General features: G+C 40.5%; 1 protein-coding gene across 2 annotated transcripts in view; it reads left to right on the top strand.

Moving 5' to 3' along the window:
- Window positions 1-17,171, top strand: part of RB195_018572 (uncharacterized protein) — a gene marked incomplete at both ends in the record, with an annotated part of 90,204 nt that overhangs the window by 13,730 nt on the left and 59,303 nt on the right. For both annotated transcript variants that reach the window (XM_064186067.1, XM_064186065.1), the window contains 12 exons: window positions 1,911-2,122; window positions 2,188-2,351; window positions 2,508-2,612; window positions 2,667-2,777; window positions 2,908-3,051; window positions 5,224-5,439; window positions 8,135-8,194; window positions 8,277-8,510; window positions 8,603-8,737; window positions 12,440-12,538; window positions 12,601-12,735; window positions 14,368-14,494. In XM_064186067.1, the coding sequence (XP_064041949.1) occupies window positions 1,911-2,122; window positions 2,188-2,351; window positions 2,508-2,612; window positions 2,667-2,777; window positions 2,908-3,051; window positions 5,224-5,439; window positions 8,135-8,194; window positions 8,277-8,510; window positions 8,603-8,737; window positions 12,440-12,538; window positions 12,601-12,735; window positions 14,368-14,494 (1,742 nt within the window). The remainder of the gene's footprint in view (window positions 1-1,910; window positions 2,123-2,187; window positions 2,352-2,507; window positions 2,613-2,666; window positions 2,778-2,907; window positions 3,052-5,223; window positions 5,440-8,134; window positions 8,195-8,276; window positions 8,511-8,602; window positions 8,738-12,439; window positions 12,539-12,600; window positions 12,736-14,367; window positions 14,495-17,171) is intronic.

Below are 17,171 nucleotides of genomic sequence, written 5' to 3'. Positions count from 1 at the left end.
GAGTGGATGTGAACAAAAATTTCACTCATCCGGAACAACACGGTTTCCAGTCTGTGATTGGAAAACCGAAGTAAATAAAGGGAAGTTAGTTGATAAATGTTACTCGACCTATCTGAAGCGTTTGATAAGGTGGAGCACAAGAAGCTGGTTTCCATACTCGAAAACTGTGTAGTCGATGGACAGGTGCTCAACTGATTCAAATGGTATCAACGACACATTACTGTAAAGGTCCACAACATTATTCCAAGCGTTATGCATTGCAAACTGGAGTTCCGCAAAGCAGTGTACCCTCACCTTTTTTCTTTGAACGTGTGAACTGTTGACCTGCATAGATATCTGGAATCTCGTCCTGACATGAAGGTTCAAATCGTTGCACACGGCATTAAAATATACTTTCCTCATTGACCTATTCTGTATCAAGAGGGTGTTATAGATGTTAGGGTAATAATTGGTAATTCGTCTGAATTCTTCAATCATATTGACTTAGTCACCAAAAAAGTGTTCTCGTCTCCTTCATAATGGTGAGGAATGTAGAGGCCCTCGCCTACAAATACTTTAAAACATGTTTTGCCACATCTAGAATATGCCCGGCAATCTGGAGCCCATTCTTAAAGAAGAATATCAAAAATTTGGAAAAAGCACAAGTTTTTACTAGATTGGTTTGTTGTGAATTGCTTTCTGGATCCGAGTTACCCTGAACTTTTTCTTTCTATTAAGCTCGACTTAGCGATCTAAGTTTAAAGAGTTTAAAGTACAGAGTAGTCAACGATCTAGTTTTGGGTTTTCTTATCATACGAATTGAAGTTAAGCTACAACCAAGTGTTAGGTTTTCCGATCAACCAGCGGGAGAACATTTAGCTTCAATTAGCATCATTTTAAACTCGAACAGGAACTCTTCTCAACCGTTTTCAACATCTTCAGCAAATTAGGATTTTAGATATGCTTTGTGCCGAAGTTATGTCTAGTCTAAACTCGAAGATATTCAAAAACGAGCTATCCAAATTGAATGTCTGTACTGTTCTAGGTATGAGCGGGGCATAAGATTCCGTTGTTTCAGAAACTTTGACCAAGTTTCTTCTTTAACAATGGTCAGAACGAGAATTTGGTTGACCCATATTTTTAGCTCATAATCTTAGTTTCTCTTTCCTTCCTGTTACTCTTTTATGACACTAGCTAGCTGGAATTCTACCTTGGTGAGCCCTTTTTCAATGATCGTCCCTATAACTTGTCCTTATTCTTTTTTGGAGGTTGTCAGCCGTCGTAGGATAGCAAAATTAATGACGCCTTCCGCTTGAGGTCCCTCCAACCACTAGCTCATGGCCCCTCACGGACTCGTCCGTTCTAGGTCGACTTTATCACCCAGACCCTGGTAATCCTTGTTCTGCTGTAGCGTTCGGGGTTCGGGAAAAGGATCTCGCGTGAGGAGTTCTTCTGTAGCGTAGAATGACCTGTCAACCCTCCACACAATCTGCTGAAAACGATCAACTTTGCTGTATGAAAATTAGGCGGAATTGTAGTGAGCTCTGTACCTTGTTTCTGTTGTATGGCGTATGGGTGTTTCCAAATAAATGATTAATTAGTGCAGCAGATCAGTTGGCAGGTCACTACGCTATTCCATATGCAAGTCGGAACTTGAGGATATTTGGCCTCTGGCTACGGTGACAATGGTGCTAGGATCGCTTTCCTAACTAGAATCATCTGCACAACCCAGATTTGGATTTGTGACAAATACAATGATTCTTATACGAAAATATCTCAAGCAAGAAAAGCAAAAATGCAAAGTTTTTCGATTCTGTTCATCTTTTTTTTTTTGCCTGTCAAACTCTAAACGCTTTCTCATTGCTAGCTCTCCACCTGATCATCGAGATAGAGATTGCATTACTTAGAACATCTTTAGTTCCTCTTTTCAGCCCTGGCACGTGTGTGATCAGTGATCTCCCAGACCTCAACAGAATTTACTCTATCAGCGATTTCGGATACCTCCCGCATATACCACTCGTACAGAGAGCGCCTGTCGACATGTTCACCCTTTTTGATTCTGAATTATACAATGGTTCTTATATGCAGTCCTCAAAATACGCTCCGGAGGAACCCGGTTCAGTTAGCAACAACTCATTTTCAGGCAAGGATTAACCGTTGTCGACGCAAGCAACTTTTCAGAAGTTCAGATAAGATATTTGAATTCAGGATATGCACCAGCACCATCACCGTCAAGCTCATCACACGCATTTTATGCGTTCTCAAGATATCCTGGAAATCACATCGAACCGCAATTACATTCGAATAATGAGGAAGGCAATGGAAGTTCGCTGTCTGACAATTTACCAAAGGATGAAACATCATGTACTTTGGTAAGATGATAGCAATGTTTCTCGACTCTCTTTCTCGGCTGCCAACGAGTAACAGTTTTTTCGTATGTAACAGCTTTATTTTTCGGATGTGAGGTGAACTTCACAATAACAAAACGAGTAAAAAAAATGTTGGTAAGATTTTAGTGTAGTTTTCAGCAAAACGTGCTTGTCTCGGATGGAGAAAGACAGAGACTTCCTCCTGCTAATGCCCATATTAAGACCTCCACGGCGAAAAAAATCAAAACTCTTCCTCTGCCAAGGGTAAAAACATTGGCCGTGCAAGAAGCTAATTTTGTCTGACAATCGGGATTTTAGGTTTCAACTGCTCGTACTGTTAAATCCCGGTCGGAACAGTTCAACGAGTATGTTGGCGAAGTTGCTCGACTTAATGAGGAAATTGAAAGACTGCAAAAATTACAGGAGCAGGTTTTATTAACAAATAGAATAGTTTTTACGAAGGGTGCCTACATCTCCTAGGCATTCATGCTAGTCGTCATAGTGGAAATTTAATGAGAAAGGTGTATGTTATTTCAAATCATAATAACTTCTTTTGTAGTTGAAGCAGGAGGCAAAGAAAATTGCTGGTTCGTCCGGAGAAATCCCATCAAATGTTATTCAGAACAATAAGGATTTATTGGGAGGTTGTTCTAGTTCAGAAGAATCGTCACATGTCGCCGGTAATAATCGATGTGTTCGAAAAGTCAGTTGTAGTTTACAAAATAGAGGGCCCGACAATGAGATGTGATGACATATGAAATGATATGATATGAAATGGACATAACTATAAAAGCTAGGATTTCTATAATGATTGGTAGGCCCTCGCTGTTCGGTGGGATTTCAGTGCCCATATTTCAGTTGCGCTGCTTTATAGAAATGCCGAAGCAGTGTGACAGTCAATTCTATGTATCACGTTATGGATGTTTTTGATTTTAATAGAACGGGAAAATTTATTTTATTTTAAGAGTAATTTAAGAGGTCATCTTCAGTGGAGCTACCTTAATGCTGATACTTACACTGAAAAAATGTGATGCCCTTTTTGACATCATAGTTTGAAATATCAAGTGATTCCATTTTTGTTGCCTAAAAGGTACGAACAACTTTTCCATCGGCTCACAACAATATTTGTAAAGGAACGTTTGGATTTGACATCTTCTTTGTAACCAGAAGCGAACTTTTCCCTTTGCATTGATACCCTTATGTCTTAATGTGTGTAGTCGTAGGAAACAGTAAAAGCAGGGTCCAGTGTGTAGTTGGGAAAAACCTTCCTGATAACTATCCCATCCATCTATCATAGAAGACCCTCCAGAAAACGACCCCTTATTTCACATTCTTTCTAGCATAGCCGCTCATATAGCAATGAAAAATTAATTGTAATAAACAGAATTAAAGAAACAAATTGGACGTTTATCAAATAAATCAAGTAATATTATATAGCAAACATTAATAAATGGTGCTATAATAGATATTAATATATATTTAATATTAATATATGCACAATTATTTCTGCAAAATGGAGAAAAATAGCCTTAAACGACGAAGAACTTGTTTTAGAGCCACTTTCACACTGTTTTCTACTTTTTGCAAACAATTTTATTCTTACTTTTACAACGGAAATGAACGGTTGAGAGTTTGATCTCTGCTGGAACCTTGGTTTTTGCAAAACCGAAAAGATATTGCTGAGACGAACATTTCACCGGCAGTTTTCTGAAATTGTATTTGGAGCACTGTTCGCCGCATATAGGTGTTATTCAGAGATCATTTTAGCGATTAGGAGCAGCCCCCGATTGGAAATTATTGCTGGACTAATCGGATTTTTGTAGATTGAAATGAATATGAATAACGGACTGCACGAGAGATGGAGGTTAGAATATTTTTTTTAAGGAACTTCTGGTTTTTTTTTTTGACAGCTAGTCGAGAGAAAATTGAGAAATTTAACATCTTTCTCAATTTTTCTCAGCTAGCTTTTGAGAGAACTAAAACTATCTGAAAAAAAGTAGAAAAGAAAGGTGATAGTAAAAATCTTCCTTCACAACAAACTTCAAACCCAATTCGTCTTCATGAACTAAAAGCTGAGTTATTGGACTTTGTTTGAAATCATACAGATTCTGACGCCGAAAATCTATGGTTTCGCACTTTTTCCAGTTGCGAGATTACGATAGATCGGTTGAAAAATTCGGTGCCATATTTTGATAGAGCATCAAGGAAAACCCTCTAGTGCAATTATTGGTCTCTGTAGGTGTTATGGTTATTTCAAAAGCCAGTTGAGAAAAACTCAAGAATTTGAAGCAAAACTTGGAATTTTTCTCAACTGGGCTTCAAAAAGGAAAAATTAGGAACGCTAGAAGCACCAAACTTTGCAATATTATAGAAGAAGTCTCTTTCTACAAATCGCAGCCAGCCTTATTGCATGAAATGCACTTTAAGCGTCGATATTCAGAAACAAGTGGAGCCTACTTTGCATTAATTTTGTCCCAATTTGCGACTGTAAATATCTCTTTCCGCTCAGTAACATCATCGAAATTGCTTTTTTCAGTAATAATAAGAAATTCGTTACTGTCGGAAGAGAAATGTGCCCTTTTAACACTCGTACTATTATTCTAACATTTGCATCCCTTAATATGAGTTTATATGACGTAGACAATCCCCTCGTCTTTTTCTCCTTTCTCTCTTCATTTTTTTCTTCTCTGCTGACAAGACCTCCTTCCTTCTCCGCCACCCTTCTTACGACCCCCTGTTGAGAAATTCTTAACGCACGCTTGACCCTGAGTAGAAGTTCGTTCAAAAACAACTTTTTTGGTCTTTTCACACCTCCCTGCCGAACCCTGCATTGATAACGTGCTGTAATGTCTTAGTTTGTATGAAGAATCTTTAGGCAGTTCGGCCTAGGGGAAACCCAGCAGTGGAGTACACCCCGACTCCTCTGGTAGATCTGGAAAGGATGAAGATGGAAGAGCAGAAACGAGAAAAACAAAAGGAGATTGGGAAGAAACGCGAGCGAACGAAAGATCGTTCCCTCGGGAGATTGAAAGCTGAACGTCCAAAACCTATTCGACATCCTACAGAGGACGAAGTTTCGACGTTTTTTAGTGTGAGTGCTATTTTTAGTTTTTCTTTAAAGGCAGCGTATGACGAAATCGACAATGTAGTAATCTAGAAAAAGGGGTGAAGAACAACTTTATGTCATCCATTTTCGGTGAGCGATGCAACTCATTACAAGTGGTAGAACGCTTTCGCTGCGCGTCTTCATTTGCGCAAGTGGGGTAGCTGCTCCTCATTTGAGTTGTACTACTGAGTTGAGGAAGCAGTGATGAATAACTTTTTCCTTTACTTAAAACCCAGTTTTACAATGAGGAGCCATCAATAATTGATATAGTTTTCGTCATGCTCAATACCGTATGTTCAACGATTCGGCGCCTTTTCGATTTCTGTGGGCGGTATTTGTGGCAGGGAGTCGAAAACGTTTGTGACCTCAGTTTCGAGTTCCGTTCGAACGTTAAATTTTTTTTCGAGAAGGCGATGGTTCAGTGCACGAAACAAGTGGTAGTAAAAAGAAGCAAAGTCGCGGAAAGAAGCAGCGTGTGGTAGCGCTCCTCGCCCGAATTCAGCAATCTTCTGGTCAGCCCGCTTCGCACATAGACATTGTTATATTTTGAGTATTTGTGGCGAAAAGCATCAGTCATCTTCTGAAGTTGAGTATCGCACACCCTAACGTCCACTGTGGACACAACAGAAAAGAATTTGAAGTGATTACCTTGATCATTTTGAATCTCGTTGATCTTCGAACTGGTCAAGCGGGCGCCAATAGTCCCTTCGTTTGTACCGATCGCGTGCCAGAAATGGCAATGACTTCTCCTTTCGCTTAGGAAAAGAAGCGCATCGAAATTTCCCTTGAAGGACTTCGTGAAGAAATCTCACCGTCGAATCGGCGGTCTTCGTGCGCATAAGGCTCGAAAAAAGCGCGAAACCCAGTCGCTCACGGCTATGGTTCAGCGGTTATCGCTGAAACGCACTGCCTGTCTCTCCCACCTTATTTTGCTTTCCTTCACTTCTGCTGCGTCTCTAATCTTCCATCGGTGGCGTAGGAGTGAACTTTGAATCCCATCATTCACTTGCGTAAAGCGGCATACTCCTAGCATCACCGTTTCAATTCAGCGTTCTTCGACGCTCACCGCGTTTTCTTTCTGGTTACTTTTTTCTTCCTGAAGCATGGATCAAAGCAGGAACCACGATGTGGTGTTAAAGAGGTGAGCACGGAGCTGTTCTAAGTCTTCTTCACTTCATCTTCAATGCTCTTATACGCTCCCCAGCCGCTCGTTTCCTCTTGCCTAGATCGGGAGTCAGCTCTTCTTCATGTTCATTTCCCGACCCAGATAAACTTAACATTCAGATGCCGGTGCATTCAGGTATGTTTGTTCCGTTGAGCGTAAATGGGGCATCTTAGGCGCACCCGCTTCTCCTTTCTCAGATTCAGCTGAAGACCGATGCATCCACATGTTCCGTCAAATTCGACCAGCATTATTTTCGGTTGGCTGATGATAGATGTTATTAGTACGATGTCATCAGCAAAGCGCAAATGGTGTAGCTTCCGAACATCAACCTTCACTCTCACGTTATCCCATAGTAAGCCTAAAAATTCGTTCTCGAGAGTAGTTATAGTTTAGGTGGGACTGCGCCTCTGTCAGACTCCCTTCTTCACGTCGATGATGATATTCTCGTAGAATGGCGAAATTATGGTCGCGAAGTTACTGTACAACCCTCGAAGTACCTTTATGTACTGAGCAGGGGCATTAGGTCGTCCAAGGCCTCCATGATCGCTTCCGTCTCAACTGAGTCAGAGGCTTTCTTTAACGGCAGCATACCACGAATCTGAGGTGGTGCGGATTTCAGGTGGAGTATCCGTATACGGGGTCGTAGATTATGGAGAGTAGTTCCACTCATCTCTCCCCGCATCACTGCAAACAGCGGCCTCCAGAATGCTGTTTTGTACAACACCATCTATTGCAACGCTCCACCCCTTGCGCCGCCTCCGTCCTGCGATTTGTCGAAAATCAATTCGCGCTGCCCCGATAAGCAGCAGGGGACGCTGCGCGTGCAAGGGTGGCGCGCTGCAATAGAAGGCATCGTACAAAACAGCATTCAGGAGCCGGCTGCTTGCAGTGACTAAGGAAGAGATGAGCTGAACCACCCTGGTCTCCATAATCTACGATTCCGTATACAGATACTCCACCTGAAATCCCTCCCACTCCAGATTCGTAGTATGCTGCCTTAAGTCGGCAAAGGTGAGACATAGCAGCATCTTTTGCTCTCGCGATACCTTATTGAGTTTCAAAACAGTGTGAATGTGGTCAATCGTGCTAAATATGAACGTTTATGGAAATGGAAATAGTAAGAACATGAAAGTCGTCTAAAGGTACCGGCGAGAAGCTAAGTGAAGGTATTCCTCTTTTAGAAGGTGAAAATCCTCTCCTTAGCCGAAAAAATGAGCTTCAAATTTGATATGATATACTCCTTCACATTTGACTATACTTGAGAGCATGACCTTGAATGCTGACTCGACTGTAGAACGGGCACATCCAAATTTCATAGTTCTCAAGTTTGTCAAAGTATTCGTGGTTATTCTGATTAAGTTTTCTGGGTTAGTGATGTTTTTACAGTATAAATTATTTCGGTTGCTATCCCGAAGATGTAATCAACTTTGGAACTAGCACTGCTCAGATTGCAGGAGATTTTTTTTCGTGAGATCTTATGCAGTCTTCTGTGGCTTCCGCTACTTCTGCTTTCAGGGTGACGAAGGAGAACCAAAGCCCAAAAAACCAAGGGTTCAGACAGCGGAGACATCTAAGGTATGAATGGTCTTCATGGCTATATCCAGCCTGTAGTCAGCAATGTTCTGTGGTAAGAAATGTTATAACGAAACTTTTACAGAAGTCTGGTTATCGAGCAGGCAACTCTGAAGAGCTGTTATCTCCCGCTACAGATGTTGCACACAAAAATCCCCATAACCCAAAATCATCAAGTGGTCAGTTTGTGTGTCAGCGAGAAGAAGCTACGGGGGATTTCAAGAAATTTGTGACTGCTGTCCCGAGAAGCGTGAGCCATTCTGCTAAACTCAGTCCTGATATTCTGGTCGCTGCAAAGAAACGAATAGCGAGAGAAAAGGTGAAAACACATGTTTGGCTTACTGGCACGTACAGAGGATTTCAAATTGCAAATGTAACGTAGAAAATCTTCTAGCTCCTTGGATCTTTCAGGACGATCGCTCCGTTAGGCTCGTAACACAAATACGAAAGTTACCTTCAGCAAAGGAACAACTCTGCACCAGGATGAATGCAGCGGCGATGGAGAAGACATCGTTGCCGACTACCTCGAAGACAGTCAATCTCACAGTATGTGCTATGAATGAGTATTATGAAGACAGCTCCCATGGTACTCAAATCATACTAAAAGAAAGGAAGTAGTTGCTGACTTGTTTTTTAAATGTAATGATTTATCTTTAATGTTTTGTTAACTTTGATTTCCACTCTAGAAACTGAGAAACGTCTTGTTTTTGCATGATATTGGTGGTCCTATAATATGCTCAACATTTCACTTTACTTTCGTTTTACTTGTGACTGACTGACTAAACCTTCCGAGCAAATAAGGGACTCTCTTAATGATTTTCGGGTAAATCAATACTATAATTTCAACTAGTTAAATTTTTCCCACTTTTTGCCTCGTATCATACTAAGAGTAGCATTTCAGATGTGCTCATTTGGTGCCTCTTCGTTATGCGGATGTTTCAGCTGAAGAATCTTTTCTTAAAAAAAACATGCTAGTTATTTCCTGTATCGGAAAAATTTGGATGATTAGTGGTGAAATCGGTATCGGCACAGATTAGATAGAGCTCATCGTTTAAATTTGGGCTGATACAAAACACAATGGCTTTGCTTCCGAGGAAATACTCTTTTGTAAGGAACTGGTCGAAAGACTTGTTTTGAAATTGCGAGCCATCATGCGTCGCCTTACCTGCCATGGAGAATTCAGAAATCTCTCCTTCTTGTTTCATTGTAGACTTTAGGGCCCGATGTGGTGTTCTTCAGACGTTCTTCTGAGGTCAATTTTAAAATCACCCACAATGACCTTGTAAAAGGTGCATGTCTTCTTTCTAACGCTTCCCCCAGACTACAGAGAAGGGTTTCATAGTAACTTGATCTTGATGCGACAAAGACAGTCAAAGCTTGTGTTGATCTACACCTTATCGTCCGTAAACGTTCGTCAGTTCTTCGAAAGAGTCCAGTTTCATTGCCCTACTCGTGTCAATGAGAAGCACGGACTTCTACTGTCTCTACTCTACACCATCGCCTCTACTGTCGCATGTTCCTAGAAACAGTTCTTATGCAATGTGATACACCGCATTTAGTGGGTGATGTCGTCCTGTCTCGGCAAGTCCGATGACGTCGTGCTTAGTCTCTCTAGCTTGCATCATCAGATCAGGAGACTTTTTTACTAATGTAAAGTGGGTTTGGTTTCAGAATCCATGAGCAAATTGCAAGGCAATACCTTCACCAGTCTTGTAGGAGGAAAACGGTATGGGATACTGTAAGGCGTGCTCCTGCGGAGCTATCTCAACGCAATGACCAACAGAAGAGGCTGGGAATGTGTTTTGCTTTGACTTTTGTCGTAGAGCCTTTTGCACCGAAGGTCTGTCTCCTAAATCTGTCCGCCACGTGGAGACGCGCCGCGTAGCTCAGCGACTAACCTGTCATCTTTACGTGGGGAGATCCGCAGAGAATGATATGATTATCAACACCATATTGATAAATACGAGGGGTCTTACATTAGGTAATAGTAAGAGCAGGTAGCTACTTAGACAGTAATTTGAATATGCATTTCACTGCTGAAAATAATGTGATGGAAAAACGATGAGAGAAAGGTACTGGTGATTATACATAAGAGAGGACGTGCATAAAGGTGCGGATGAAGAAGCTCCCATAGGTTTCCGAACATGGGTCGTGCCTTCCCTGACCAACTAACGGTGGTGTGTATCCTAAAGAAATTCACCTTCGTTGCTACCTAAATAGTTGACTCTGCCTACCTACCACCGATTATACGCTGGATCATCAGCTAGGGTATGATTCACAAACAACTAAATTGTTTCGAAGAATTGGACACATCCTATGGAGTTTCTGATGAAGATTTTCAGGAAAGATACTATGGTGTAAAGTGATCTCAAATTCTCAACCATAGCAGAAGCAAGAGAAATCCTCACCTGAAATATGAGACAAAGATGCATCTAATAACTGCAAATTACGTACTTGAAGATTTTCGTTGAAAACAAGAAACATATCAACTTTCAAAATTAACGAGGATGAAGATTATCGATATTCTGTAAATTTCAAACGTTTTTGTAGCTTAATTTGTTTCAATGTGAATCTTACGGATAATGTTGGTGCTTGCGAAACAGGTGAATTGATTGGAACAGAAGAAAGTGATAAAAACTAGTCGTCTGAATGGAAAATAGATGCGTAACCTCCTGTGTCTCTGACGTATTGAAGAAAAAGAGTTCATTTGACAGGATTTCAGGATAATATTTAGTCAAAATCCGTCCTCTATCACTTTCTCTCCCTCATTATTTATTCAGTAACTTCAACACTTCTCAGCTTTCTTCATTACACATTTCCTTATAATTATTTCGTTTTTTGCGTCTATGGCAAGGAGAGCATATGAGACTGTTGTCTCTGATGCTATGAGTCTGTCTGCGTCTCAGATCAAAGTGAGCACCCTACCCTCCACGTGGAGACGCGCCACGTAGCCCATGCAACCAACCGACTGTGATTCTTCTACGTGGGGTGATCCGCGGAGAATGATATGATTATCAACACCATACTAATAAATATGGGGGTCTTACATTAGATAATAATAATAAGTTGGCGGATATGAGCTATCCTAGGATTGTTCATCCTTATCGTTATATTTTAGATGTTGCAATTAGGGAAAAGCAGCGTGTAGTGAAGTCCTCGTTGTTGAAATGTAATGCTAAAGAACAGGCATATTAGCGTCTTCTACCATATCGAATTTGGAAGGAGATCGAGGGTGATCTATGACGTTATCCTATTTAACGCCACGACTGGTATGTGGTTTCATTCCGACAAGTTTGCGTCTTTCCGGGTATGTTCTTCGGCTGCCTAATATCTCAGAGGAATTCGCAAAATAAGTCATGAGGGACTTTTCAAAAGCTTCTTATACTCTCTATCCAATTTCTCTTCCTTTATTAGTAGTGTGAATCTGCATCACTAACCTAAATGGTTGCAATTTTCTGTGAAGGCACATAAATCTGGCAACAAAGAATGTCTCACTGTTTTTTGGTATCCTCACAAGAACTTTGCATTATAGGACCTGTCCAGTATTTTCTGAGTTTGGCGCAATAATCAGACTAATCAGACTGGTACTCGTATTATCCCATCTCCATAGTTTTTTGTTTTTCAACAGTCGTATGCCGCTGAACCCACCACTCTTCGTTTAATTATATTCTGCCGTTGGCACGCCAATCTGACGACGTTGAACCGACTGGTATTTAGGCAAATTCCGGAGTTTAGCCTGTTTCACTGACTATTTTGTCACTACTTTTTTTTCCTTCGACGGACTACGGTGAGTTTCTGGGACCCATCTCACTCTGTCTCCATGCCTGTCATCCTCAGCGCGCCATCCTGATCCCGTGGAACCATTCCCACCTCGCAAAGTGATCATGTCCAAAAACCAAAGCAGGGTAGCTTCAATAATTTCAGTTGTATATCTTCTCAGTAAAAGTAACAAATTTTAAACTCAGCTCTAAATTGCACTTTTCTTTATGAGAGATTAGTGCCTTAATTGAAACCGTTCTAAATGAGTCCTAAATGGAGTAGGTTAGAAAAAAGCACTTCTTATTTCGCAGCACTTGCGTCTGGTTACAAGTGGATCGTATGTGACGCGATCGGTGAGACTTAGCGTGTTGGTGTGTACTATAAGCTTGGTCTTTTTATCCTTCCACTGTCCGAAGAGGATCGGTTCTCAGTTTTTGTTCTCGTTGTTCCAACCTCGTTGTAAGCCTTATATGGAGAGGGATATTACAGAAACCTCTGACTCAAGAACAGATGTACGGTCATCGGCGTGGAAATGTCGTTGGATCGAATGCCAAGGGAGAGACCCGAACAGCTCGATCTATTATTACGGTTGCAATATTTATAGAATAAATACCTGATTATATATATGACAACAGGCATCGATGTTACAGCGCACGGACGCAAGTATGCCGAAACTGCGAGATCCGACCAACCAAAAGATCCCTTATCCTCTTCGACTAGTGTTTTTAAAGCGAATTTTCGATCAGTATTTGCAGATGTGTCCGAGGGTTGAAGCTATACGAAACGTAAGTTCACTGACGCTTCTACTCATGCAAGATTTTCTATGTAACAGTTCGAATGAACTCTCGTATATTTGATTGTTGTTTGCCAGTAATATGACATTTATTACCATAATTTTAGTTTACTAAGAAAATCATTTACTTATTCTTCATTTGTAATTCGGCTAAGAATCTCAATATCTTTCTCCTGAACACTGCGTATGCGAGGCCCATACAAATAAAAGTATTGTGCTCCATAGTGAGTACAAAAGTGTGTACTCAGTGTGGACCACTGTGCTGTTACTACCGACGTTGAACTGTAGTTGGGTCAAAACTACATGAAGCACGGTGCACCTGCATAAGCGGTTGCGCTTGAAGCGGAGCGGTGCAGCGTAGCTGTTAGGATCGAGTGAGGACCTCCGCTACCACCGTTCATTGCTGCAGTTCGCGATGGTCCCACCTCGATTCCAACCACTATCTCTACCGCGGCGCCTCGAGCGCAACCGCTTATGCAATGTCCGTGCTTCATGTCGTTTTGACTCTACTATATTCACTCATATACCTTAACAGTGCGTTATAAGTGACAATCAGACCTTCAACCTTCATTTCCTCCGAATTCTCACCTGTGATTTTGTGAAACTGGAATATATGGTGTCATACAGGTTCATGTTTATCCAAACCTTGCAGGAAAGCGAATTGATAGTTAGGATTTGGACTGCACAAGAGGTTGGAAATGGCCGAGATGTTGGGAGTTGATTGACATGATTTCGATACTGATTTTCTTCTCTTCTTCTGCATTATTACGATTTAGTCTTACCAAAATAGTTATAATAGTTTTTTTTTTTTAGTTTTTCTGTTTAGTAGGTGAACATGGACGGGAACTAAGTCATCTTTCAATAAAATCGGTATTTTGATGAGAGTGATAATTATTTTCGTAATTAGAATATGCTGAAACAGCATTTGGCAAGCTCTCATTGATTATAGGAGAGAAATGCACCAAAACCAATGAATCGGTGAGCCGATATTCCTTTCAAAATTATTCATATTTGAAATCAGCGTATGCTCAAATCTCAGTTCGTAAGTTTCCTTGCGTCAAACGAAGGCGGTCGAGAATTCGTAAAATCGAAGTGATCTGTTAGCTATCAACATTTGCGTGCGAAAAGTAGCTCATAGTTTGCGTTCTGTTCGAAAGTGTCTTTCGACAAAGTTTAGGTCACACACACACACACACACACACACACACACACACACACACACACACACACACACACACACACACACACACACACACACACACACACACACACACACACGCACACACACACACGCACACACACACGCACACACACACACACACACGCACACACACACACACACACACACACACACACACACACACACCTCCGAGGTCGATAAATTGGTACCAGACTTGTCTGGGAGGATAAAAGCACTGGCTTGACACATCGGCTAGCCACCGCAATTTATTGTGTAGGCCAGATACACGTTCGTAAACCTCAAACGATTCTGAATTGAAGTGAATGTTGGGGCGCATCCCAAGCGGATTGATTAACGCCAGGAACTTTATCCTTTATCCTTCATCAACATCGTATCTTCTCAAGGAAACAATTAGTGCGTGATAAATTAATTTTGTACATTTAGTCTGAAATCGAAGAAAAAGCCATAGTTGACAAAGTTCGTCATGCGCAGAGCTACAAAGTGGCGATGATAAATTTGATTGGACGTATACGGAATGCGAAGTCTGCAGGTCATGAGAAGAATAGAGCTGGTAAGGTTTTTTTAATAGCAAACTGAGTGAAGAAGGCAAATGCATTTAGTATATTGCTTTGCAATTGCTTCCAGATTACTAAAAATTTGTATGGTTTACCAGTTGGCTTATTATTCGTCACTATTTTTAATCAGGAGTTACAGTAATGGTATCTGTACTAGCTGATTGTTTGTTTAAATTGTCAAAAACACCCATTGATCTCTAAGGGCATCACCCCACGAATCTGGAGTTGTACGGATTTCCGGTGGAGTATCCGTATACGGGATAGTAGATTATTGGGAGAAGGGTGATTCCGTTCATTTCTTCCTAATTGCCCCGGGAGCTCCGAGTGTTCCGGCGCACTATTTTCCACAAGGAGTTCGGTTGGAGCGCGCCGGCCTTGTGCACGCGCGCATCTTCCGGGCCGTTTTTTACGGCAATTAGGAAGAAATTGATGGAACCACCCCCTCTCCATAATCTATTATCCCGTGTACAAATACTCCACCTGAAATCCGCACCACCTCAGATTCGTGGTATGCTGCTTTTAAACATCTTCAAAAGATCAAGATCGAGCAACTGGTTTCTCTCGATACACATCATTTTGAGCATCATCAGAGAATATCTACCTCGAAGTGTGTACTGCTTGCAAATTAATCGGAACGTGAAGCAGCTCCGTTGGCACAATCACGCAATGCTCTTCAATCCTTGCTTTGTAGGGAAAAATGTAGATGTGGAAGGAGGGGGTATTCAATAGCGCTCTTATTTCTGGACGCTCCATCTTACCTTTTACCCTCTTAGTAACTTTAGCTTACATGTAATGGACCCCCAAAGACTAGCGCCTAGGTCTCAGGGCCCTGAGTGACTTAGTTATTCATTTCCAGAAATAGAGGCGCCTTTGGGTGCCCCCCCACCCCCCACCGCTCTCCTCTCAACTTCCTTTTACCCAACTTTATGATGCTAGCTCGATCTTCAGTAATTTTGGAACTGATGTCTATAGCTGAATCTTACGTGGTTTGTTACTCAACGCTTGAATCGTCTACCTCGACGTATAGTTTTGCGAAAAGTAAAGAGATCGAAAAAGTAGGAGGAAAGTAGGGGAGGGGAGAAGAAGAGGAAAAAGGGTAGCAGAGGGAGAAGTGGCACTGCGGCTAAAGCACACTATCTTCAGAAAAAAAAAAAAACAGAACGGAATAAGTTCTTCCACAAAGCTGAATATAACACCTCGAGGTTTTGATCCACCGCGTTTTTGCTGAAGAACGAAACATTTAGAACTGCGCCAAAAAGTCAACACTGACACGTCTTTCTACAGTTTGGAAATGAATTGAACAACATTTAATTGCCTAAAATGCCTAGATTATGTAAATATTGTCAAGTTTAGAAGCTCGTTAATAATTTCGCGAAGATAAGGAGGAGAAGTGTTTTTGTTTTTTTTCTGAAGGTGAGAGTTCACCATACAAAAAGGATAAATTAGTATACGTTTGAGTTCCTAATTTCTTCGGAACCTATCAGAGAGAAATTGAGAATTTTGCGTTTCACCAATTTTTCTTCTCCCCATTTTAAAAAACCAAATAACTTGAAAAGACGAAATTTTGTGTGAAGTTTCTTCAGACTTATCTAAATATGGGATTGTCTTTCAAATCACGGCACCGTTTTTCTGGAATGTGAAAATGTGCTGGAGCTATGTTTCTATATATATATATATATATATATATATATATATATATATATATATATATATATATATATATATATGTATATATATATATGTATATATATATATATATATATATATATATATATATATATATATATATATGTATATATATGTATATATATCAAAATATATACATTATATATATATGATGTCTTTCAAATCACGGCATATATATATATATATATATATATATATATATGATTGCGAATAACATCTAATATCTCAGAATCATGCTTGATGTGAAGCAGTTCGGTTCTAAATATGTAGTAAGGGGAGATTTTATCTTTCAAGACAAAAATTTTACTAATTCCCAGGCTTTCTAACTCTTCAAGATCTGGATGCCACACGAATGAGAAAAATCCCGACATCGCCATATGTCTTTTATTCAAGCTTCAAAAACTAGCCGTTTGGTAGAATTAGCCTTCTTCCACCAAATATGTTCATAGACACTCTTTCAGATGTCTTTAACGCGGAATTACTAACGATCTTTCAAACATAACATCGACTAACCTTTTTTGGCCATTAAACGTTATTTCACGTACAGATTATTAGAAACTATGTAGTCTTGAGTCATGCATCTTTTATTTGCAATGGTAAAGTTTTCCTATATTTTTCTAGGAAATTTGGTCCGGGAGAAGGGGAACAGAAAGCTACATATCCATTGTTTGCCCTGTGCACCTTCCTTCCTTAAAATGTCTTAATCTCTGGCTAAAGAAGTTTCATCTGATTCCCGCTCAACAACATGGGTTTGTCGGTGGAGCTTCGACATCTACTAATCTAATTGATAGTATTTTTGACTGGTCCTTAGCTTGCAATCAAGGTAAATCGATTGATATAATATACGTTGACCTGTCTAAAGCCTTCGATAAAGTATGCCACTCTAAATTAATTGCTAAGCTTAAGTACTTCGGAATAACGGGCCATATTATAGATTGGATGATCTCGTATCTTAATATGAGAAGTATGACAGTCAAAGTCGGCCAC

The sequence above is a fragment of the Necator americanus genome, chromosome II (assembly GCF_031761385.1).
Source record: "Necator americanus strain Aroian chromosome II, whole genome shotgun sequence".
Taxonomy (NCBI): domain Eukaryota; kingdom Metazoa; phylum Nematoda; class Chromadorea; order Rhabditida; family Ancylostomatidae; genus Necator; species Necator americanus.
This window is presented reverse-complemented; position numbering and strand designations above follow the sequence as displayed.